Genomic DNA, 25,031 nt, shown 5'->3' on the forward strand with positions numbered 1-25,031 from the left:
AGGCAAAGTATGGCTTTGACGATGAAAAAATATTTTGATTAATGTTTTCCGTTGGCTGGATACAGTGAGGTTGGAACAAATTGAAACGGTTTCAATGTTTTCCAATTTGGACCCACATTACCCCTAACCCAAATAAATAATAAGAAATACAGATGGAGATGGATGGAGAATGAAACCAATGTCTCCATCTGTATTTCTTATTATTTATTTCCCTGAATATTAAGCTTCATTCAACAAAATGGAATCCATTAACTTGTAAGGCAGCATGAACCAAAATGTTATATATTATATTTATATATATATATTTAATAACAACTCAAGGTGCACATTCCACCATGATGTCCTTGATCCACTGGTGAAGAGACACTTGGTTCCTCTCCTCTTTCACCTGGAACTGCTTTATTTAACAGAGAGGGTCCAGAAAGTGCTTAAGAATGGATGTCTCTGTGTGTCTTTGTGTTGCCATGTTATTTGTTATTTAGTTTTTTTTTGTTCTTTTGACTCAAGACGGTGCAGCGAGAGTGGCTGCCTTTCCAGCAGCTCCTGTATTTTGCTTTTCTACTTTCATTCCTTTCATCACTTTGCTGCTGTGAAATGTAAATTTCTCCACTGCGAGACTAATAAAGGAAATCCAATCAAATACAATCCAATCAATCCTGTCTGATGAGCATTGGACCCACATTACCCCTAACCCAAATAAATAATAAGAAATACAGATGGAGATGGATGGAGAATGAAACCAATGTCTCCATCTGTATTTCTTATTATGAGGTGGAAACATTGAGAGCATTAGTACACTGGTCATTTGAAGTATGAAATAAATATCTTGGAATGGCCATGGCATTAAAAATCAGCATTCTTCACCTACCTTGAGACAAGTGGCCCAAGCGTATGATGTGCTAATACACCATTAACGTTATTGTTTAGCATCGTTGTGTCTTTCGGACCCAACCTCTCAATGACGTTGCAGTCACAATAAAATGCAAACCGATCGAATAATAATAATAATAATAATAATAATAATAATAATAATAATAATAATAATAATAATAATAATAATAATACATGTAATTTATAGCTTATCTCAATGACTTTCTTGCTAAATACTGAATCATCTACTCTCCTTTAGCCTTGCAAATAAACAAGAGTCGCAAGTGATGATGGCAGAGCATCACTAGTGTAAGCAGATGGGGGAAATTATTTTATAGCTGTGTTTGAATGCAGACACGTGTGATTGCACTCAAAAAATGCACAGAACACAAAAGTCTGGTGTAATCTGACGTGACGACATCAAGTGATGTGAACAGATAAGGAATAATAAAGATAATACTTTTCTCACTTTTGCCCCATGGCGCGATGCGAGGAAGTGAACACTCAAGGTCAAACAGTCCGCTTGGGAAAGTGACAAGGCAGCAGTCCAGAACAAGACAAAGCCTCATAGCGACGTATACTGGCATTCTTAAATAGTTTGTTACTTTTGTATAACCTTCCAATGACACATTTGGGTGTGTTTAACAATGTTTCCCACGCGGTTGTCGTAATTACACAATGAAAGTCAATTATCCACATATATCCAATAATTTCTATGTGACTTTATATGCAATGCAATCTTCTCATCTCTGGATACAAAGGATAAAATGCATAATAAAAAACATTAACAGATTCAATTTTATTGTGTTGCTCTTAAATGAACACAAAGTTATCCAACAACTGAATATTAATTTTTGGCCTATGTTTTTACCACTGTCTTTATGACGACCTTGCGACACAAGGACGGAAATAAGATACCGCAATTGCAATAATTGATTAGTCCACTTTCACTATTGATCATTTTTACGTTTTCATGGGGGGCCGAAGAAGAGTTTATTGTTTCACTACACTTCAATCATGTCCTTTGAACAACTGAGTCCGGCCCGCCCCCTTTGGGCATATTTATGAGACCAATCATCTACTATATGGTCAGACACAACTGATAATAGACATTAGAGCACTGAAACAATAACCTGACAGTCAGCTACGGAGAAGGACTTTGCGGGAGACGATCCATTCGTATTAACTTTTGCACACAAAAATATTGGGATCTATTGATTTCTTTTTTGCATGAAGATGCTTCCACTGTTGGTTGTAGCCACCTTCATCAAATTTTCCTGGGCAACAGGTCAGGATACATACTGTATAATTTAAATATGATATTATATTGTGTTTCCTTACTACGTACTTTGAATCTTATTTTTAAAAAAAGCCTCCCGTGAATGTTATTACGGGCATTTTACGAAATATTTAGTATGCTCATAATCATATGTAATTTTGTGTGTTCAGTAAACATTGTAAGGCCTGAAGACTTTGCAGTTGTAGACGCTAATGGAGTGCATAGGCTCAGGTGAGTTGTTTTGAATCAATATCCTTATTAGCATAATTATTTTGTTGGCGGTTAAAACAAGATGTATTGGTTCTTTTTTTTTTTTCATCCACACAGCACCGAGTCGTCCCCCATGCCAACAAGACTTCAAGGTACATTTTCAACATGCATACCCTTGTTGCGTTCAAGAAATGTGCACATTTTAATGACCCGTCAGAACATTTGACCTGAGAATGAGCAGATGCAATGGCACAGATCAAATATTTTATGAATGAAACAGATCAAAGTACATTTTTATAATAAATAATAATAATAATAATAATAATAATAATAATAATAATAATAATAATAGGCGGCCCGGTAGTCGAGTGGTTAGCACAACGGCTTCACAGTGCAGAGGTCGCCGGTTCGCGTCCCGGTCCGGCCTCCCTGTGTGGAGTTTGCATGTTCTCCCCGGACCCGCGTGGGTTTTCTCCGGGTCCTCCGGTTTCCTCCCACACTCCAAAAACATGCATGGCAGGCAGATTGAACACTCCAAATTGTCCCTAGGTGTGAGTGTGAGAGTGACTGTTGTATGTCTTTGTGTGCCCTGCGATTGGCTGGCAACCAATTCAGGGTGTCCCCCGCCTCGTGCCCGAAGACAGCTGAGATAGGCTCCAGCAACCCCCGCGACCCTAATGAGGAATAAGCGGTACGGAAAATGAGATGAGAGATAATAATAATAATAATAATAAATTGTATTCATAAGCGCATTTCAAAACTCTCAAGGACACTTTACAGGCACAAGAGGTTTTTTTTTTCCTGCGGGTGAGCAGCGGCAGCCAGACGTGTTAGCGGTCACTCAACCCAGAAGTGTACACTATTAAGTCAAATATAAAATGCTCTTCGGCACAATAATAATAATAACAATAATAACAATAATAATATTATTATTAATAATAATAATGTGATACCTCATCTTACGAACTTAATTGGTTCCCAGAAAGTGTGTGTAAAGCGAAAAGTGTGTCTTCCAAGTATTAATTTCCCATAGGAAACCATTAAAAATGAGAAATAGCCGTTTCCAGGACCCCAAAAAAACAATTTTCTACTAAATAAGCCTTAAAACACAAAATATACCTTATTTTATGTATAATAAATGTCCTATTGTATTGTAATTAAATAAATTGTACTGTATAATAAAGTCATTTTATTAACATTTGTGATGGTTGTTGATGTAGTGTAAATGTAAAACATTCAAATAAAGTAAAACTACTCACTATTTGATGACAATTATGAAAGTGTCCCCTCCTCACCACCAGAGCTGATGAGCACATTCAATCCTTCACTTCTTGATCCTCGTTTGGAAGAAGAACTCATGAATGGCTCTCACCTGGGAAGAGAGAGGTGAACAAAATGCTCTCAAATTAAACAACAGCATCTCAAACCAAATTTGCTTTCAATTTCAATTTCACCTTGAAATGTTCCGTTTGTAGCACACTGCTGGAGCAAGCAGAAGAGACCTCTCGCTACCTTGAAAGCAATCCGGTATGCCGGGGAACCAGTCGAACGCAACTTACATTCCATATGCACACAGATTTTTAGCACAATGTCAGATTTCGACATAACCTTTCTCCATCTTCCTTCTCCATCCCATCTTTAAAGGACCGTCCCTTTCTGAGGTCAGAGGGAAACTCTCCTCCAAATCACGTCAGTGACACCTCTGCTCTCCTTTATGGAGTAAGTTACCTTTTATGTCCCTCAAAGTCAAATGGGAGCTTTTGGGGCGACGACGTGGGCGTCTTATTTCTTTCCCGTTCTGGATGTGCTGTGTGCGCCCATGCAGAACTTCGGCACACCCATGCGTTGTGAGGACATCGGCCCTTCCGACTCTACACCCGACTCTGGTAAGCGGCTAAGGCGTGATTGTTTAAATATTTACTATGATCATCTACAAAAATAGAATTTTCACATCATCTTGTTAGCCGTTTACGGGCCGGTCAAATCTCCAACATGTGTGCTGCGCGTTTGAGAAATGTTGAACTTTTGTGTGTTATCAGTGCATGAGCTGAGGCCGGGCGATATCAGCGTAGTTGCTGCGGTGGGAGACTCGCTGACAGTGAGTAAATCCGATTGTGGCTTAGGACTTGACAATCGGTGACTGAAAAAAAAAAACGGACAGTGACAAGTTGTGTTAAGTGGCAAGGAAAATAGCTGACTTTTTTTTAAACGGCTCTATTTGAGAATCATGAATTTTAAGGAAATGGTCTTGGCTCATTTTGAAAGACTCAACTGTACATTTATAACACGGGTGTCAAAGTCAAGGCCTAGGGGCCAAATCTGGCCCGCCACATCATTTCATTCGGCCCGCCAAAGCAAATCAAACTTGTGAAATTCTATAATGCTTGCTAAAGTCCAAACCTTGGGTGCTTTGAAAGGCGCTTATTATTATTATTATTATTATTATTATTATTATTATTATTATTATTATTTCTAATTGTCCCATGTAAACCATAATAACAGTCATTATTCTTGACTACAGGTTTGAAAACTAGTTATTCATTAATTTGTTGTGCGTTCTGAATGTAATGTGTGGAGGAGATGAAGCATTCTAATGGATTTTCCAAATTCATAACGAATCTCAAGAGGAAACCGTAACTTCAATGTGGAACGTGGCAAAAATTACTTTGACGCCCCTGATTTATAACAATTGATATGAATAGTAAAAATGAATAACTATAACCTTAATCTGTTTTTTACATGTTATAATAATAATAATTTATGTATTTATTTATTTATTTATTCTTTTTTTGTGGGTGTAAGGCAGGAAACGGGATTGCATCAAGCCAAACAAACGTTTTGGACGTCCTGACCCAGTACAGAGGTTTATCTTGGAGGTGTTTGACACTTTGCTGTCTTTACGTTATTATTATTTACTTTTTTTAAGCTTCTAATGACCATATTTCAATGTTTTGTCCAGTGTCGGCGGAGATGAAAACCTCACAACTGTAACGACTTTTCCCAGTGAGTCTGTTTTATGAGTCTGAACATATTTTCAAAACTTGCACTCAAACTATTTTGCTTGGTTCTAATAGATATATTAAAGCATTTTAATGCCAACGTGACGGGTTACTCTGTTGGGAAGGGGAAACAACACACCCCTCAGGCTTTTCTCAACCAGGCTGTGGCCGGGGCAAAAAGCAAGTAAGTTCTCCCCGATACCAGTTAGCTGGATAGACATTTTGTTATGTGTTTTTGGCGAGGAAACAATCGGATAGATGGCATCTTATTAAAGCATATTATTATTTGTGATAAATAATATTGGATTGGATAAGATTAGCCTTTATTAGTCTCGCAGTGGAAAAAAATTACATTTTACAACAGCAAATTGATGGAAGTAGTAAAAAAATACAGGACCTGCTGTAAAGGCAGAAAAGCAACAAAAACTAAATAACAATGTGACACAATACAAAATACACAGTCTTCAGTCTTAAGCACTTTCTGCAACTTCTTTGTTGTATGAAGCAGTTCTAGATGCAAGAGGAGAGGATAAAGTGTCCTTTTCACCAGTGGATCAGGGATGTCATGGTGAAATGTCCACATCTGCGACAAGCTAAATATTTAAAAGGAAACACAAAGCTATAGCATCCATTGACGAAAGAGATTGTCTCACATCTCCTGTCCCATGTAAATCCGCTTCAATTCCAAACCACGACAGTTCCACATATGCATCGGCGCTCTGCGCCGATGGTCCTTTTTTCTCTTTGCTTTCTCATCAAGCCATGCATTCATCCAGTTGCAGACTGTCCAACAGCATAGACCTTTCCACTGAAAATGGAAAATGCTGACCATTACAGCCGCAAAAAAGCCCCACAGCTGTCTAGCAATGACAGTCAAATGGCATTGACATTCCTCCCAATCAAAAACAGTGCTGGCATATTCATGCTGCCAAAAAGGCGCAAACCGCTCAGCACAGTCTCCCCCTTGATGAAACAACTTCTTCAAAAACAATCTGTATCCATTCCACATGACGCACAACAACTCAAAGTGACACAAGAAAACACAAAAACTACACAAAATTAACAACAACAAAAAATCAAAGCTTGTGAGAGCACTTGCCGACAGCTCCCGACTCGGGCACCATCTTGGATTTCTTTTTGTGACCATTATTTTACATTGCTGAACGTGTGTTGTGCTAACTCAGTCGTTGGAATCAAAATGGTTTGTCCTGACCATTGCGTAATTTGACGTATTTCTTTTCTTAATAGGGATTTGCTATCTCAGGTTCGAGCTCTCGTTGCGAGGATGAAGAATGACTCTGTGAGTTGCCAAATGAACCGAAACTTTCTCCAGCACAAATTCCACATTGCAGAGTTGAATATAATCCGCTAAAACACACAGAGCATCGACTTCATATCCGACTGGAAAGTCATCACGGTGTTTATCGGTGGCAACGACATCTGCGACCACTGCTACAATTCGGTGAGTGTCAAAGACGTCCAAAATTGAGCGCCCTGCCTCACTCTTCCCCTTTGACAGCTTTTTTACTCAGTGGAGAATTATGTCCATAATGTCCAAGAAAGCCTGGATTATCTACACAAAGAGGTAAAAAGTAGACAGACCGTCGCTGCAATTTCCCAGCGTGGGTTTGATAGACAGCCTCTGTGACAGGTTCCCCGGGCGCTGGTCAACTTGATTGAGCCTCTGCATATTCTCCCCTTGAGAGAAATGCATTTGGACGCCACCTTGAAATGCCCCACATGGCTCGTCAAGTGAGTATACCCGCCCCAACGGTGCAGAGACAGATGTTGGGACACTTGATCACAAATAGAAACGGATCTTGCTAGAGATGTTTCCAATTTAGCCATCTAGTCCAGTCTCCATCTTTTCACATGATCTTGAGAGGTTTTCAAAGCCTACAACAGATTATGAAATTTAGGGAAACTACTTTAACTACTTGACATTGTTTTTCCTGTCCTATTACAGTATTTTGTGCCCTTGTGTCATCTTACCAAAGTCTACCTCCACCTCACTGGAAAAATTAGAGCAACTAAATCGGCAATACCAGGTAAGGCGGAGCCAGAAAAATCAAACTGCGATGTTTGAGGACGCTGGAAAAGCGTCTGATGCGACTGAACGGTCACACCAACCGTTTTTGACTCACAGCTGACGATCAACCAACTAGTGGAGTCCAAGCGCTACGACACCCGGCCCGACTTCACTGTGGTCATCCAGCCTTTTTTCAGAGAAATTATCCTACCTAAACTACCGGTCAGTCAGAACGGTCGGGTGAATTTTTTCTTGTCACAGTCAAATGGCACTAACATTCCTCCCAAATCAAAAACAGTGCTGGCTTATTTTTCCGGTCACAGTTAAGAGATTAAGCAATCACCAGTGCAAATGGTGCTTTTGTTTTTCCACCATCTTGTTTGATGTGTTGGCTTACAACCCCCTTTGACCCTCCCCATTGCAATGGCAACTAAACATTCGGAAGTGACATCGACAACGAGGCCTCGGTGAAACGCTTAACATTGCTTCTGTTCCAGGACGGCCGCCCCGATCGCTCTTACTTCAGTGCTGACTGTTTCCACCTGAGCCAGAAGGCCCACACTCAGATGGCTCGCTCCTTGTGGAACAACATGGTAACAACCCATGATGCCCCACACTTAATTGGTGCAGATGGTAATCATTTGTCCCTTTTCTCTGTCTTGTGCCTTCCAGCTAGAGCCTCTCGGAAACAAAACGTCCATGCAGGATTTCAGTACCAACCTTCAACTGAAATGTCCCTCCAAGGTAGGCCATGAGATGTATTTTGTCATCAGCCTCATTTTAATCAAGGTTGGGGATATGAGTAAGCGACGAGCTGCTTGGACCGTGACTGCAGGTCATTCCATTTGTTTTTTCACAGACGTCCCCATTCATCCGTACCTATCGCAATAGCAATTACACATATGGTACTTCTCCGCCAAAACCGGCACCAAATACAGTAAGGACTTGAAATTTCTCTGCATCCAACATGTAGACTTTGTCACCTTTTTGTGGGTTATAAACCTGAGGGTCTATGAATACTAAGTGTTGCATCATCTCCAGAACTGGGGAAGCGACTTCTCCTGCATGGATCTTGCTCCTTCTCACTCTGTGCCAACATCTGGTGAGCTCCGCGATGGAAATACATATCAAGGCGGAAAATCACAAGTGATCATTATAGAGGGAAGCAGTCTGTAAGAGTTCACTACGTTCTGTTCTTATGTCGATAGTTCACAAGCTCAGACCAGCAGACATCAAGGTGGTGGCGGCGGTCGGAGATTCCGTTACGGTCGGTGGCCTGACTTTGGATTTTCGATTGAAAGTACACACTGATTGATAACTTTTAATGTTCACACAGGCTGGCAGTGGTGCTAAAGCAAAAAATCTGTTCGAGCTCAGCCGAGAATACAAAGGCGTATCTTGGAGGTATGGTCAACAGAAGTCAAAATGACGATTGGCCGCCAGGCTGATAATTCATTACGAACGCTCCTAGCTTGTTGTTTTTGACTCTGCAGCATTGGGGGAGACCGAGCTCTAGAAACTGTTACAACTCTACCGAGTAGGTTCATCACTGGACTATAAGATCGGAAGATGGATGGATACATCATTATCCATGAAAGAACACAATTTTTTCTATACGTCTTCACAGACATCCTAAGGAAGTTCAACTCGGCTCTGAAGGGGTTCTCAAAAGGCCAAGGTTCAAGGCAGAAGGGCTTCAACATGGCTGCCGGAGGAGCCCAGACCTCGTACGTGCTCACGTTGACTTGGGCGAACATGATCAGACGAAAGACCGCTGTTGTACCTCTAAGCTTGGAGCCATTTTCCAGTATTTTTTGCATCTGGTCTGTCACAGGGACATCCATAACCAAATCCAGACTCTCATCAAGGCCATGCGAGAACACAAGGTCAGAACGCTAACTAAATGACTAGCATTTGTATGGTTGTCGTTACTGAGCCGCAATTGTTTTGTGGCCATACAGGAAGTGGACTTTGACAAAGACTGGAAACTTTTGACAATATTTGTCGGGGGAAATGACCTGTGCTACTATTGCACCGATCAAGTAAGTGTAAAATCGCACACATTTTTTTCCAGGCATCTGTGCCAGTATCCGCCACTTCCAACAAGTGCCTGCCACAAATAGGCAAATATAATTGCTTTCACAGACGCTATCGTTCACACACAAAAACTAATATTGACTGGTGAGCTCCTTTGAACTGTTACCATCCACCTACCCAGGCACACTGACCGCTTCACAGGATGTTTGATAGAGAATAGAAAGAATGGAAGAGATCATATTTAAAAGTTTCATGTTGCTGTATGCTAAATTGGCGGAACACAAGGCCTACAATGGAAGCACCGAAAATCTGGGGTCAGTCTGAGGTGAACAGACAGCCTGTTAAACTGTCATCCTCAGGTAGAAACTGTCATCCTCAGGTAGGAAATCTGGCCTTGGGCTTAATTTAGGACATGGTAAACTCCTTCACAAGAAGAGCTCATTAGCCAGGTTACAAATCTATCAGTTCATGGAAACCCATTAAAATGACTACGTACTGTTGGTTTATGGATGTTGGTGCTTGAGGCGTGATATTCAAATCAAGACGACTATGTTTTACAAATGTATCAATTAAATTCGCACATACTCTCAATAAATAGCTTGGCAGAGGGCTGCAGAGGTTGGACGTCGGTCATTTATGGTAGTGTTCCCTGCCTGCAGTAAAAGACAATATTCATGTGCTCGAGCTTTTATTCACAGTGTCCCAACAAACATCTCTGACATTGTTGTGAAATAATTTGACATGCAGTGTTAAATGAGATCTCACTCGCCTACATGCTCATGCCGCAAGCATCGTTGATGATGCAACTCAAACTTTGTGTTTTCTGCAGAACAATCTGTCACCCGGTAATTACAGTCGCAATCTGATGCTGGCGTTAGACACACTTTACAAAGACGTAAGTTGCCTTCATATGACAAGTCCTCCACTGCACTGCTTGAAAAACAGGCCTGTTTTTGTACACGCGCAGGTACCAAGGCTATTGGTCAATCTGGTGGAGATAATGCAGATCGACACGTTGAAACAAGTCAAGAAAAACACTCTAGGATGCTCCTTGCTTCAGAGGTTTGTTTCAAAAATGGCAAATTTCCTTTAATTGAACATCAAAGAGTGTTTTCTTTTTCCTTTATGCAGAATGAGCTGTCCGTGTATTATCAACCCATCTGAAAACTCACCGGAGATGGAGGAAATGAAACAAATCAATCTTGAATACCAGGTCATTGAAAACTACTTTTTTTTCGTCTTTGTAAAATAAATAACGACAAAATGAGCTATGTCGTTTGAACTACGCCCGCTCTCCTCACAGGTTGAAATCCGTCATCTTATTTCGGGATCACGTTATGACGGGAAAGAAGACTTTGCCGTTGTTCTTCAGCCATTTTTACACAATTCGTTCATCCCTTACGTGGGCGTAAGTCGATTTGATGTGGGCAAACAATAAGAATAAATTCAAATAGTAAACTCTCCCATTGTTGGTCAAGGAAGGAGAGGCCGACACCAGTTTCTTCTCGGTGGACTGTTTTCACATCAGCGAGCGAGCTAACGCCGAGATGGCCATAGCGCTGTGGAATAATATGGTGCGTAGTTCACTCATTGAGATTCCTTTCAATTATTTTATTGTGAATTTGTCATTTTTTTAATTTTTGAAACAGTTGGAGCCTGTAGGCAGGAAACAAGCTTATAACAACTTCACCTATGACCGCTCCAAGATTCACTGTCCGACTGAGGTACGGCATGAGCGCAAAGAACGCACTGATCATTTCGTTTGACTTTAGGTCAGGTCAACTCTGATATCAGCAGCTGGTCCGTGAGATAAGAACGACAAGATACTTTGATTATATTACATATCACGCAATAAGAAAAGGTGCGAGAGAATAATAAAAAAAACGGTAAGGGAATACAAGTAAATTGTAAAAATACCGTTTGTATACAGATTACGTAAAAGAAAATGGAGACGAAGAATTTCAGAAGAGGAAAAATAACCACCATGTTTGCAAAATATATAGAATCAAATTGAGAGTACTTGAAAAACAATAATAAAACATTTTTGTAAAGTCAGACTTTTGTAAAAATATAGCAAAATTCAATAGACTGCAGAGAATTGTTTGGAAACAATCCGTGCATCATATCATTTAATTCTAAAGTATATATACACCAATGACAATTCATGAAAAGGTTTCTTCAGCTGTCATTTGTACTTCTTTGATGAAGCGCTTCGGATGAGGAGCGAAACGTCCGACACCTTCAAGGAAGTACAAATGTCTGCTGAAGAAACCTTTTCATCGATGGACCACTCCTGTACGACTGAGAGCCTACACAGACCAATACCAATTGTTATACTATCTATATGTGGTGCTTGTCCATTTGTGTTTAAATCTTTGTCACTTCTAAAGCTATGACGATCACCGCGAAACCTTGTAATGTAATGCTGCTTGCTTTGTTTTGACAGTGTAATTACAAAAGGAGTGGCATTAAAAACACCCTTTTAACAAGTTGTTCAATATTTGCTTATGACATTTTCAACAGGCTAGTCCCTTCATCTTCACCAAAGTCAACAGCGCACCTCGCCCACTTTGGACAACCACAACCGCTGTCCCCATGTCGACGTCATCGAGCACTACTACAAACGCATTGGTGCACCCGTGCGAGCCCTCCCAGCCCCTGTGGGTTCCGCTGGTGGTGGGAGTCATTAGTTTACTAGTGGGAAGCACCGCTGCTTCGTTTGGGTGGTCTTTCGTGCTACATAAGAGAAGCAAGGTTGAGTTCTCAGGAGATACGAAAGCAACGGGATTGTAATACACCAAATGGGTATGACGTTCTCTCAATCCAAGCATGCATAACAACTAGATGGAACTGGGAAGGACATCGACATGCTAGTTATATTTTGTGTTTTTTAATATATCTATATCTATATATACATCTATACATCTAAACATCTCTATCTATCTATGTGTGTGTGTGTGTGTGTATACACGTATGTAGATATATACATACACACATATACATACATATATATACACACACACACACACACATATATATTATATATATACACACGTATACATATATACACACATATATATACACACACACATATATATATATATATACACACACACATATATATATATATATATATATATATATATATATATATATATATATATATATACACACACACACACGTACACATACATATATACACACGTACACATAATTACACACGTACACATACATATATTTCCCTAATTTATAATTGATTTGAATGATTAGAACTACTTGTATTGTTTTGTATTTTTAAATGTATTAAAATGAGTACTATACATGTATACAATAGTTGTTGTTTTTGGGTGCGGGGGGGACCAAGGCTTTACTGTAGTGCATAGGAAAATATTCATAACACAAAATTATGAGGAGCTATTTATTTATACAAATGAAGCTGGCAGTTGACGCTCTACTCTGCAATCAACACAAAATACAGTGAGTAACAAATTCTGGATGCGTTTGGCCTAGCGCTCATTTTATTTTTTTGGGTGTGTTGGTAAAGTCCAAATGTGCTGTCAAAGTACTACACGGGAATGATGACATCAGACAAACATTAGTCGGATTTGAGGGCCTGCAGCACCGACTGAGGCACTCTCCTGATGTAGTACTCATGGTTTCTGAGCGTCGCGAGGACACCGGCGGAGTTCATATGCTTCACATCAGCATCATAGCGATACGGATTATTATGCATATCCGTCAGTTTACCTGGTGGACATACCCCAAAAAGAAAAAAAGAAAACAGACATTATAAAGTGAAGTCCATGCTCAATTGAATGAACTGGTGAATGTAAAGTGATGTTTCATGCCTCCAAAGCATTGCAGAAGAACTTCTGGAGCACAAGTGTCCCACTTCTTGGTTCCCGGACTCGCAAAAACGTAAGCGGACGCCTTGCCTTCAATGAGCTGGATGACCTGCAGAAAACATCACACCGTCATGAAAAGTAATCGGATTCCGTCAATTTATTTGTAAACTATTGCTGGTAAAAATGTGATGTATTGCATTGAAACAAGAGCTTCAAAGTCAACTTTAGAGGTTCTACCGCATTTATTGCGGGATAGAAAAATGAAAGCCATCTTACCTTATTCCCCGCACCACCCACTCTTAAAACCTCCTGGGGTTCCATCGCATTGACGGAGTCACTTATAAGTTGGCTGCTATGTGAACGGGTGGTGGTCACAATGATTTTGTCGCCAGGAACTTCTTTCATCTCAATTCCAAAGGCACCCAGCCCGCGCATTGCCCACATGGTTCTTCCCAAACGTGCCCCTGGCCCGAGCTGGCAAGAGATAAGCGTCTTGAGTGAAGCGTCGTCAAAGGAGAGAAGGGCGACGGTTTGTGTATAAAAGGAGAAGCTGGACTGTTAATATTTGGACCTGATAGTTGTAGAAAGGTTGGTTGATGACACCTGCGATTGCTCGGCCCGCGTAAGCGATTCCGATCAGCACGGTCACATTATCCAAGAGACCTAGAGTACACAACAGTGCAGTATATTGTGACGGATAAGACCTTTGGTCATTTAAAACCTCATTAAATGATGCAATATAATTTATAGTGGAAATAGAAAAAAAATACAATGATACCTCAGCTTACGAACTTAATTGGTTCCCAGAAAGTGTGTGTAAGGCGAAAAGTTCTTCTGCCAAACATTATATCCCATAAGAAACCATTAAAAATGAGAATAATCCATTCCGAGGTCCCCATAAAAGATAATTTTCTACAAAATAAGCCTTAAAAGAACAAAATATACCTTATTTTAAGAATAATAAACGTGCTATTGTATTGTAATTCAAGAAATAAACTGTACTATATAATAAAGTCGTTTATTTACCTTTGTGATGGTTGTTGTCAATGGATGACGAACTTCCAGGTTGCCTCTTGATGATCTCCAAGTGAAGTTGCCGTAGTTTCTCGTTGATAATACCCTCACACACTGTCCCCTGCTAGCTGCTTTTCGTTAATCCAAATCAACAGCAGTTTTTCAACCTCTTCTCTTGCCTGAGACCGTTGCTTAGACACCACAGAAACACCCTTAGCCACACATAGCAATGGTTGACTTTGTATATTGATACTGGGAGGCTAAGTCACACAAACGCACACCTCGTTCGTGTTTTTCGATGATCTCCTTCTTCTGCTCGACCGTAAATTTGTTTTATGTCCTCTTCGGCTAGCCTGTGATGGGGTTTTTTTCAGTCCCATAATAGCAAATGTATCCTTGATAACAAACCACGTATGCACTCAAGGAAAGGGGTGATGAAAATTAGTCCGCCAGCCACCGCGGTGCTGTTCGGCCGTGCGGTTTGGTTCGTTTGCCAAAAACTAGTTCGTATGCCAAGATTATATTGTCGCGAATTTTATGTTTATAAGGTAAAAAGTTTGTAAGCTAAAGCATCCGTGAACTGAGGTATCACTGTAATGAAAAATTATATAAAAGAAACATGTTTTTTGTGTGCATTTTCCCCAATTAAAATAGTTTGCCTATTATATACAACTATTACCAAAAATATCCAAAACATATATTAATAGTATAGGAATAGAATCGCATTGATAATAAGTGGCAATGTAAACTGTAAATAATGAACAATACATAAACCACAAATTACAAAGATAGGCAAGAACATTCAAACATATAAATTTGAACATCAAATGTTTACTTTTAACACACTGAAGTCGATGTTTGGTTATGTACTACCAATAAATTACATTTAAAGGACAATTGACACCATTTTTTTGGTTTCCTAACTGACATCAGAAAAACGTTTTATAGCATCTAAAATACTCAAAACACGCAGGCTGATATTTTTAGTCAAATGAAAAACACCAATAAAAATGACTTAAAGTCTCCAAAAACTACTTCAAATTGAACCCGGAAGTGGCCAGTTTCAGAAGGTCCCGCCCCCTTGTTCGTGATGTCACGCCAAGACGTCTTGCCTTGCTCGAGTATCAAAACAATGCTTCAGATTCGGAAAATATGCTTTCTTGTTCCTCATCCAGTTATGAATATGATTAAAATAGTTCTGAAGAGGAAAGCATAAATGTTTGCAATCAATTAAAGAAGTAATACTGTGTCATTTTGAGGCATCTGGATGAAATGTAGCGTCCCAGAAAATGCACAAGATGGCGTCAAAGCTCCGTTGGAAATGGGCTGATTTTTCTCCTGGGAATTTGTGTGTCTAGAATGAAATTGTAGTCTTGGTGCAACACACAACGATTCACCATCGCGTTATTTAGGTGTTTTCCTTCTAATTTTGCCACCAACACGGATCAACACGAAGTTTTCAGACCAAACAAAGTACTCAAAATGCATTGTGTAGCTTTCTCGATCATGGGCGGAATTCCCAATGTGACGTGACGTCAGGAATCGTCACCAATTCAAAAACAAGACTTCCTGAATATTCAGCGCAAGTCTTAAAACGTAAAATATAGCTACATGCTTTGGAATCTTTGTAAAATCCGCTCAGCAGAAGTCATTTGAAGTAATTTTACAAATTATGGACACAACTTGTCCGAAGGCGTCGGTTGTCCTTTTGTCCTTTAAAGGACAACCGATGTCACCGCATATAGCTATATTTTACGTTTTAAGACTCGCGCTGAATATTCAGGAAGTCTTGTTTTTGAGTTGGTGAAAAGTTCGTACGTTACGTCACTAAAGGACCGCCCTTGACCATAAAAAAAACGCATTGTAGCGGTCCTTCCATCACGTCAATGTATTTTGCTGGACTTGTTTGGTCTGGGGACCTCGTGTTGCACCCAAAAGCCACCAGTAGGCCAGAAGAGGGCGTCCAAGCGCCATATAAGGAATTTATCAGCCTGTGGAAACGGAGGTAGCCACAGGAGGTCGCCATTTTGTGCCTCTGTTTTTTGGTGAGAGATTTTCCTCCAATGTTGCCTCAAAATGGCACAAATAAATTCTTTAATCGATTGCAAACATGTATGCTTTCTTCTTCAGAACTATTTGAATCATATTCATAACTGGAAGTGTAACAAGAAAGCATATTCTCCGAATCTGAAGCCATTGTTTTGATTCTCCAGCAATGCAAGACGTCTTGGCGCGACGTCACTAACTGGGGGCGGGACTTTCTGAAAATGCCCAATTCGCAGCTCAAATTTTTGCAGATTTTGAATACTTTAAGTCATTTTTATTGGTGTTTTGCATTTGACTAAAAATATCATACTGCGTGTTTTGGGTATTTTAAGCTTTGTCCTTTAAGCTTTTGTATAAAGTGGACTCACCTTCAGTGTACTCCTTTGTGCCATCCACTGGGTCCACCCACACAACCAGCTAATATTTTGAGAAGATAAAAACAGGGGTGGGGGGGAGGAGATATGCGTAATGTCCGCTAGATGCACCGATTTTAACATATGCCACAAGGGCCACATGTCGTGAGTGTATTTAGACAATTGTCAATGTAAAAAAAAGTTTCGAAATAATTGATCACAACACTTGAGTTGCGTTCGGCCGTAGCGCTTGGTGTGCACGTTTTCAAAAGTATCATTTGTCTCCTTGACACATTTTTCGTTTTACAATTATGACACTTTGTTAAGCCCCTTCAAACCCATTGTGATGGTGTAGAAAGGAGGCAACGTCACAAAAACTATCCACTTTTGAATTCCTCGAGGTCAAATGGTACATTTCAGTACAGACAAAGGGTGCCATGAACACGACACAGTTCTTACCTCCTCTTCTTTCAATGCGCTATATTCAGATGGACAGACTTTTTGAAGGATTTCTTCAGCCTCCCCGTTTTCAATTTGATCCTCAGGAATCTCCTCAGCTGAAAGTTCCTGCATAGTCATATAAATATTGTCTCAATAGCTTGTCATCAATGTTGTGGTGGATGAGAATGAATCGTATGATCAGGTGAGAGAGAGGTGGGGTCCTTTCAGCCTGGACTGAGCACCGGGGGACGATTCACACTTACATATATGGGCATGATAGAGTCTATGATTATCGAACATACAGTTCATGGAATTTGGGGATAATCAGGAGACAAGACGTGCAATGCCAAAGGACACATAAAGGAAAAACACTCACCTCCTCTGCAATAATGGTGGCCTTAGGGAAGTGTCTGGACAGTGACGCACAGATGCTCCGCTGTGCAAGTCTGTCCGCAAGTGTCTGCAGATCATTTGCACCATCCTACGTGAAACGGGGACAAATTAGTCAACTTTTCCTTACTGAGAAAAAGAAAAACATATGCGTGTGTAATATTTCATTGCGCAATTTTATTAACAAAATTTCACATGTAAATGTTAATACTTTTAACAAGTTACAACCTATTTCTCGCAATAATCAAGTATGTTTTTTGTTGTGGAGCATTGTGGGTTTTTTGGGTGTCTTACGATGTCTAATGTTGATAAATATGAATATTACGGCGAAATAAACACAGTAAAATGTTTAATCTATCTGATTTCAAAATAAAATTCCACTTGACCGGAAATTGTCTCTCGGAACTTTTGTTTCTTTTCGAGACTTTTCGCACGGACTTATTTTCCCGGTGGTCGACCTCCCTTTTTTCGTGTTCACCCGAATGGCGAAACATTTCTTTTGGACTTATTTGCTTATTTAACATTTAGTGCGTTTCCCGTACAAACTTTCTTGTCTGCCGTACACGTCTAAAAAAGTGAAAAGATCGTACAGAATACGGCGAAATAACGCCGGTTGACAGCTATGCATTTTACGCACACGCTTGTGGATGAATCCCTCACCTTTTCCACAATGCGGAGGTCTCCACCTTTAAGCACTTTTCTCACGATGTCGCCAGCTTTCTCGGCCACAGTGTAAGCCGAGGCCACTAAGCGAAGTACCACAGCAGGATTCCCAGACATTGCTGAAGGAGCAATGCATTCAAATGACACATACCATTAAAATTGCCAATCACACATGCAAAAGTAACATCATTCTCCAAGCAGACACGGCAAAAGGTGCAAGAGTCGACTGACAGCTGTTGAGGTGGGAGGGGAAGCTCGAATGCAATGTGCGTTTGCTATCGGAACACTAATGCAAGGTTTTGATGAATACTCAGTCGCGTGGGCGCATGCACAACAAGCAACTCGCATTTATAATCCCGTTTTATACTTAATTGTAAACGGAGCCAGAAACAAACAAAAAGGGCCAGGAGGGACACCCGGTTGAAGCCAAATCGAACGCACACCACGACTCGAGGTTCTCTGTGTCGTTAAAAATATACTTAAGATCACAACTCACCACTAATTAAGTTCCGTGAACACATTAGGAAGTATGATGGCATGTATACAGTATTTGTACATGTCCCTTTCAACGCTGTTCATTGCGATTTGAAGGGGGAGTGGGAAGGAAAAGTACTAACTCTCGTTTTAAACAATCGCTTTGCAAAGGGAAAATGCGACACTGTTCTCTAGTGGATATTTGATGAACTGAAAGGAAAATCAGAATCAGAAAGCCTTTTAATAGTCCCACAATGGGTATATTTTCAATTTTTATTTTACATTTTGTTTAATTTAAAGCATCATATCTGTCAACTTCTACGTTTTCCACGTATTGTATACGTTTTTAATCATTTCTACAACTTTTATACGAAAGAAAAATAATAAAACATTGTGAACCGATCTTCCAAAGACCATTTTAGCTCAAATCCAGTTCATCTTAACTGCTGGTAACCAAGGACAATACTACCGCCGAAAAGAAGATCGCTAATATTGTCACGGCCCTTCCTAACATGCACGTTCAACCGCTTGTGTTAGCATTTTATTTTATCATTTCAAACAATATACGCCATACTACAACTTTTATACGGGAATTGTAATCATTTGTAAGGGAAGCTATTAGCCAAGGTTGACAGGTATGCAATATGTTCCTGAAAGTGATGAGCTAAATTGGGCTACTTTGTGTCTTTCTCTGATTGGTTTCTCCGATTGACATTCAAGAGGCAGAATACAGCCTGGATTGGTCAATTGCAGGACAGAGGGAAAAAATGGTGTCCCAATACTGCTGGAATACAAGCAAATTGGAACCTATAACATCTCCAGCCTGAGGCACACGTTAGGTCATTTTAAAAGACTACTTTCAGAAAATGACCCTTTTTCAAATAAAGCAAATGTGAAATTTATGAAAATAAACTGTCAATAGACAAATCACATTTAATAAAATCAAATACATTGTAATGACAATTTAAAGTCAAGATACAAGTGCAATTTATCTGCATTTCATCTGTTTGCAAGGGGTCTATAGCCCATCTCTGCCTCCAACTGCTCAGCGGTGATAGCGCCGAGCAGTGGTTGACAGCCCGGGTTGAAGACGGAATAAGCACTCATCTCCCCAGGCTCCCGATCATCTGGGTCGCGCAGTCCCTCGTACAGCCAGTAGAAGAGGGAGACAATGAAGAAGGGCAAGCCGTACTCCAGCTCGATGAAAAAGCTGAGCAGGACTACCCATAGGAGGACTTTGAGCAGGGTGATGTTAGGGAAATATCTTGTTGACAACCATCTCCCCCACGAACTGTCCAACATCCAGTCGTTACCAGCCTGCGGGAACACAACAATTGTCTTTTTTTTACCTCTCAAAGGTAAATATTCTATGTCTGTTGTCTTTCACGAAGGTTATATTTCCTGGTTCATCAATGTAAAAGATGTGCAGCCCATTTTAAACGATATACTATTCTCTGACAAATCAATTATTAAAATAGGATGCTTACATTTTGGGGCACTTAGTATACATCCAATTTCTGCACCCAGTCGTCATGGTAACGACGTGAGTCCGGAAGTCAGCGAGACAAAACAGGATTTGTAAGTGGACTGTAGTTGTTTATCCTTGGGTGCATTTTGACAAAAGTGCAAACACAATCCTGCTTTTAAGACACTTGATAAGTAATTAAAATGGTGAAAATGCCAAATACATGTCATTATATAGCATTTGTGATCAGCTTCTCTGGACTGCGTAATATACCTGAAAAACAGAATGCATAATATGTAAAGGGACGGCATTCACCTCATTTAGGGAGCTCGAGCCTGTATTTTGGTCATTCAATATAGATCTTGTAGGCGATTCCACAAATGATGTGGGAACAGTTGCGATTATCTGCTCGCGACCTGCCCGTTTAGCCTGTCGCCGAGCCCTGAAATCTGCAAGCCTCCGCTCCATTTAGGAAGAAAAAAACGTGTCACAGTATCAGCAGCCGCTAAATGTCGATACATCCAGCACATCGACACCCCCAACGTTCAGAAAGGTGCTTTGACTGTCACGTATCCACGTTTGAGTGACATTTCCTTGTCACCAGTTTGACGTTTACTTTAGTAGGCGCGTATACCAGAAAGCAATGCTTAGTGTCGCAAAACGACTGTCGCGATTCTGAGAGTCTGTGCAGAACGCTTTTTGGCTTGCTTGTTTGTTTTCATCGTGGTGGTGAGTTGATCTGAACAGTTACATTTGTGTTTTTGATTGTTTGAATCAATACAGGCGTATGGTTAACTCATGCGTTGTTAGAAGAAGGCAACATCGTCAACACATCAATTCCAACCACATCTAATGCATCCCGGTGTCACGATTATTTGACACCATTTGCTTTTCAAACATCCATGAACCACATCGGCTTTAGTTGGCGTTTATCTGACTTTTTAATAGCCTTTCAATTTAAGCATATTACACTACTGACGTGACGTTTCCACAGAACAGATGACGAATTCGTTATTGTCGTTCACCTGATGCCATCTACCCAATTTCAATCGACCTTGCACCCCCCCCCCCATTTTAACATTGGATTGTTGGGTGCACAATTCAATATAAAAAGACCAGTGTCGTGTGTTCTGTCAGTAGTGTTTTTACAGGCATGGCCTCTGCACCAGCACAGCAGCCTAACCTGACTGTAGAGCAGACCAGAGGTAACATTTACACAATGTATACTAAATTAACCAAGAAGAATTATCATTTTCAGGTTTAAGCAATACCGAGATTTGTGTGTCTCAGTGGTACTCAGTGAAGTGATCCAGGCCTTCTCCGTGCCGGAAAATGCAGTGAGGATGGAGGAGGCACGGGAAAGCGCGTGCAACGACATGGGCAAGATGCTCCAACTTGTGCTCCCTGTGGCCACACTGATTCAACAGGAAGTCATTAAAGCGTACGGCTTTAACAATGAAGGAGAGGGTGAGTCAAAACACACATTCGGCCCAGTATGTGAGATTATATAGAAACATTGTAGAATGCTGCATATCAGTCAATAAATGTTAGGAGGTACATATGTAAATAATCTCCCATTTTGGAATTTTCATGAAATAGTGTTCATATTCAAACAGTTGCAATTGGTGAATTAATTGCGCAATTAGGAGGGAGTATAATAATTATCCAGAAATTGTTTTGACCCACCTCATGCCTGCTTCTCCTTAAAGGTGTCCTGAAGTTTGCCAGGTTGGTCAAGATGTATGAAACACAAGACCCCGAAATAGCAGCCATGTCAGCCAAACTCAAGTCTCTCCTACTGCCACCTCTGTCAACACCACCCATCGGGGGAGCAATTCCAGCCTCATAAAAATCACATCCGGGATGTTCAGATTGCTGGCAAATTTGTTTTATGGAAATATGAGGCCTGTATCAGCATCTGCCTCAGCGCTTCTGTTGTGAGAGATCTTTTTGTTCCACATTGTCATTTCATGTTTTTTTTAATGGGGTTTTGTTGTATTTAAAACAAACATGTCAATTAACTCATTTTTTTACATGGTTTTCTATATTGTATGCAAATAAATTCCATTGTTTAATGTATTTTGGGGGAAGTTTCCTTTGTTAAGACACACACAACTAATTGTGTCAGTCAAACAGCACATAAGAAAAATCAGGCCCTGATTGACATAATCTGTCAATTCCAAAATTTCAGCGTATTTTTTATTTTATTTTCAATGTAGATCTTTTTTTTAACTTGTCAAATTAGGACTATTGCCAAACAAATTATTTTTCTAGAAAATGTACAAGCGTTTTTTTTAAATAAAAATTGGGACATGATGTACTTGCATGTTTACATTGCATTCATAAATGATCATTGCTTGTATTTTTTTTAACCTAATACAGTTTTAAACTCAATTTAACACCGACCATACCAAGATGTCATAACTGCAATGTTGGCTGTCATCCGTATTTCATTTTAGCAGTGCAACAGTATCACTGACAATCTTAAACATATCTTTATTCATGCATTACGTTTTCACTGAACGAGACAAAAAAAAAAAAACAAACACTGACTCAATACAGACTTTGCTCATATGCTCCTAAAACAGATGGGAATATATATATATGAATGTGACCATCACAGTAGACGCTTTGCGGCCAAGATAAAAAACATTTCATTAATTGTCTCCCTTAAAGTGCCTATTTTCTTTCAAACCAATTTAGTGTAAACCAGTGATTCAAAGCCCACCCTAACCAACATGAAAGGAGTTGCAGCGCAGTTGACTGGGTCAGTTAGATTCATGGATTTGCTCGTCTGAAAAAAAAAGGCAAAGTATATGTTGAATGCAACAAATTCAGCTGCTTTTCTTACCCCGTGTGAGCAACATTACGAGGAAAAGATCAAACTAAACACTGTCTTCCTCCTACTGGCGAAGTGTGCAGCTCCACAAAACTATATTTTTTTAAGTCGTATCGCAGCCACTAGTCAACGCTTTGGCTGGTTTATACCTCCATCTCAAAGTGATGAAATATGCTTTCGGCATAACGCAGGATTTTGTGCCAGTGGGGTCCATCCTCCTTCAGCATCTCTTCCACCGACTGATGAAAGAGTCCAAAAATATACAACATTAACACTTGGAATGACTACATGGTTGGATGCTAGAAATGGGGCCCAAAAAAGAGGGCGGGGGTGAATTATTCTTAAATGTTGACAGACCGACCAGGTTACTTATAGTTGAGGTTAACAAAAATGGGTTGAAAGATAAAATATATGTAGTTGCACTTGGATTGAAGAATGTAGACTTGTAACACCACTGTACCTGTTGTACATCGTCACTGCGGTATTTATGCCAGGAAAGGATTGTAGGTTTACCTTCCACCATTACATTTTTGTCATTGAACCCAAAAAGCATTCAGACATTTTATACACATTTTTATGCTCATAGGAATTTAAGAATACTTACTAGAATTAAACATATTTCTTAATGTTGATGTGAATAAAGCCTCACCGGAATGGCACACTGACATGTGATATGTACATACATGCATACATTTCACACAGCGCATACATGCATGCACTGCAGACATGCGTACATGCGCTGAATGCGTGCATGCCCTGCATACATGCATACATGCACTGCACACATGCATACACGCATCCACGCATGCCCTGCACGCGCGCTTGTACGCATGCCCTGCACGCGCGCTTGCACACAAGCCCTGCCGCGCGCTTGCACACATGCCCGCGCGCTTGCACACATGCACGCGCGCTTGCACACATGCACTGCGCGCTTGCACACATGCACTGCGCGCTTGCACACATGCACTGCGCGCTTGCACACATGCACGCGCGCTTGCACACATGCACGCGCGCTTGCACACATGCATGCACCGTATACGTGCTTGCATACATGCACGTGTGCACTGCATATATGCATACACCGCATACATGCATATATGCATACAGGCACTGCATGAACTGCATACATATATGCATGAAATAGAACTGTATAGTGCCTCTTTGCAATTTTTTTGGTGATGATACTGTCGCGTGTTCTACCGGAAACAAATTCCTTGTCTGTTCTACATACTTGGCATGAAAGATGATTATGATTCTGCTGACATGCATGCACACATGCATACATGCACACGCGCACGCATGCACACATGCATGGATGCACACATGCATACATTCATCCATCATTGCATGCATTCATCCATCAATACATGCATCCATCCATCCATGAATACATGCATCCAATGCATCAAATAAATACATGCATACATTCATCCATCCATACATGCATTCATCCATACATGCATCCATTTATACAATGTTTTTTTGGACTGCATTGCAGATCCAGTGGTGCCTTGAGTACCTCTGCCACTTTAGCAAAAGTCACCAGATTTTAAGTGAGGAAATGACATTTGGATATTAGTAGTTCTATCAAACATTAATTGCAGGTAATATCTGACCCCCTTTATTTTCAGGATTTATTGAAAAAAATCAATACTCACTTGAAAATATCTGAAGGTGGGTCTTCATCTTGATTTCCTAAAACATTAAAAAAAAAAAAAACAATGTATCCAAATTGGCAGGTCTCTGGCCCGCAAGGATCTTACCCAGAAGTGGCTTTGTATAAGCCGCATCCATTTGCAGTTTGGAAGCATAGGCGTGAACATCTGTTCTGGACGCAGGCTCCGAATCTCCAGAAGTCTCTACTAACACTGTACCAATTCACAACATTCATTAGTCATGTTGTTTTGGAGAATAAATTGTGAGTTGCAAAACATAGAGAGAGATTACCTGTATGACTTGACCAGCTGTCCTGGCGTTTTAAAATGTGGGACTTTTTCTTCCCTTGCAGTGGCTCTTCTATCTGTCAATTATATATACTATATTAAAAAAAAGCAACGCAGTTTGATTTTCCAATTGA

The 25,031-nt window shown here is 40.2% G+C and overlaps 5 protein-coding genes across 10 annotated transcripts in view; 2 read left to right on the forward strand and 3 right to left on the reverse strand.

The window, feature by feature from the left end:
• Positions 1 to 1,551: 1,551 nt before the first annotated feature.
• LOC148883927 (phospholipase B1, membrane-associated-like) lies at positions 1,552 to 12,373 on the forward strand. Its single transcript, XM_089022315.1, has 34 exons — positions 1,552 to 2,158; positions 2,320 to 2,380; positions 2,477 to 2,511; positions 3,661 to 3,745; positions 3,835 to 3,886; positions 4,004 to 4,078; positions 4,185 to 4,245; positions 4,399 to 4,457; positions 5,162 to 5,235; positions 5,319 to 5,362; positions 5,434 to 5,542; positions 6,607 to 6,658; positions 6,740 to 6,820; positions 6,878 to 6,943; positions 7,010 to 7,110; positions 7,325 to 7,406; positions 7,505 to 7,609; positions 7,885 to 7,980; positions 8,060 to 8,131; positions 8,247 to 8,324; positions 8,429 to 8,489; positions 8,596 to 8,654; positions 8,724 to 8,791; positions 8,881 to 8,924; positions 9,015 to 9,114; positions 9,222 to 9,273; positions 9,349 to 9,429; positions 10,254 to 10,319; positions 10,392 to 10,486; positions 10,556 to 10,637; positions 10,728 to 10,832; positions 10,903 to 10,998; positions 11,074 to 11,148; positions 11,948 to 12,373. The coding sequence occupies exons 1-34, from the start codon at positions 2,101 to 2,103 to the stop codon at positions 12,215 to 12,217; spliced, it is 2,700 nt and encodes an 899-aa protein (XP_088878441.1). The 5' UTR covers positions 1,552 to 2,100; the 3' UTR covers positions 12,218 to 12,373.
• A 388-nt stretch (positions 12,374 to 12,761) lies between these two features.
• Positions 12,762 to 19,424, reverse strand: bpnt1 (bisphosphate nucleotidase 1). Its single transcript, XM_089022124.1, has 9 exons — positions 18,673 to 19,424; positions 18,174 to 18,295; positions 17,500 to 17,604; positions 17,142 to 17,249; positions 16,698 to 16,746; positions 13,841 to 13,932; positions 13,546 to 13,743; positions 13,273 to 13,378; positions 12,762 to 13,171 (listed from the first exon to the last, which is right to left on the reverse strand). Exons 1-9 carry the CDS (start codon positions 18,713 to 18,715, stop codon positions 13,020 to 13,022), a joined length of 975 nt encoding a protein of 324 aa, XP_088878250.1. The 5' UTR covers positions 18,716 to 19,424; the 3' UTR covers positions 12,762 to 13,019.
• Positions 19,425 to 19,559: 135 nt separating this feature from the next.
• saysd1 (SAYSVFN motif domain containing 1) lies at positions 19,560 to 20,746 on the reverse strand. Its single transcript, XM_089022126.1, has 2 exons — positions 20,431 to 20,746; positions 19,560 to 19,967 (listed from the first exon to the last, which is right to left on the reverse strand). Exons 1-2 carry the CDS (start codon positions 20,581 to 20,583, stop codon positions 19,650 to 19,652), a joined length of 471 nt encoding a protein of 156 aa, XP_088878252.1. The 5' UTR covers positions 20,584 to 20,746; the 3' UTR covers positions 19,560 to 19,649.
• A 23-nt stretch (positions 20,747 to 20,769) lies between these two features.
• grcc10 (gene rich cluster, C10 gene) lies at positions 20,770 to 22,194 on the forward strand. 2 transcript variants are annotated; one of them, XM_089022127.1, is made up of 4 exons: positions 20,770 to 20,844; positions 21,253 to 21,320; positions 21,406 to 21,582; positions 21,825 to 22,194. In XM_089022127.1, the coding sequence occupies exons 2-4, from the start codon at positions 21,269 to 21,271 to the stop codon at positions 21,962 to 21,964; spliced, it is 369 nt and encodes a 122-aa protein (XP_088878253.1). In that variant the 5' UTR covers positions 20,770 to 20,844; positions 21,253 to 21,268; the 3' UTR covers positions 21,965 to 22,194. The 2 variants fall into 2 exon arrangements, with proteins under 2 accessions (XP_088878253.1, XP_088878254.1); XM_089022128.1 differs by having other exon boundaries at positions 20,773 to 20,844; positions 21,256 to 21,320.
• Positions 22,195 to 22,749: 555 nt separating this feature from the next.
• LOC148883931 (uncharacterized) overlaps positions 22,750 to 25,031 on the reverse strand; it is a 62,449-nt gene continuing 60,167 nt past the window's right edge. For 4 of the 5 annotated variants that reach the window (XM_089021673.1, XM_089021670.1, XM_089021671.1 and 1 more), the window contains 4 exons: positions 24,902 to 24,974; positions 24,718 to 24,822; positions 24,613 to 24,649; positions 22,750 to 23,193 (listed from right to left, as the gene is read on the reverse strand). In XM_089021673.1, coding sequence (XP_088877799.1) covers positions 23,175 to 23,193; positions 24,613 to 24,649; positions 24,718 to 24,822; positions 24,902 to 24,974 — 234 coding nt within the window. In that variant the 3' untranslated portion in view covers positions 22,750 to 23,174. The remainder of the gene's footprint in view (positions 23,194 to 24,612; positions 24,650 to 24,717; positions 24,823 to 24,901; positions 24,975 to 25,031) is intronic. The other variant, XR_016118430.1, reaches the window with a different exon arrangement.

Source organism: Hippocampus bargibanti, linkage group LG19 (genome assembly GCF_051943395.1).
Source record: "Hippocampus bargibanti isolate YZ-2025 linkage group LG19, ASM5194339v1, whole genome shotgun sequence".
Taxonomy (NCBI): domain Eukaryota; kingdom Metazoa; phylum Chordata; class Actinopteri; order Syngnathiformes; family Syngnathidae; genus Hippocampus; species Hippocampus bargibanti.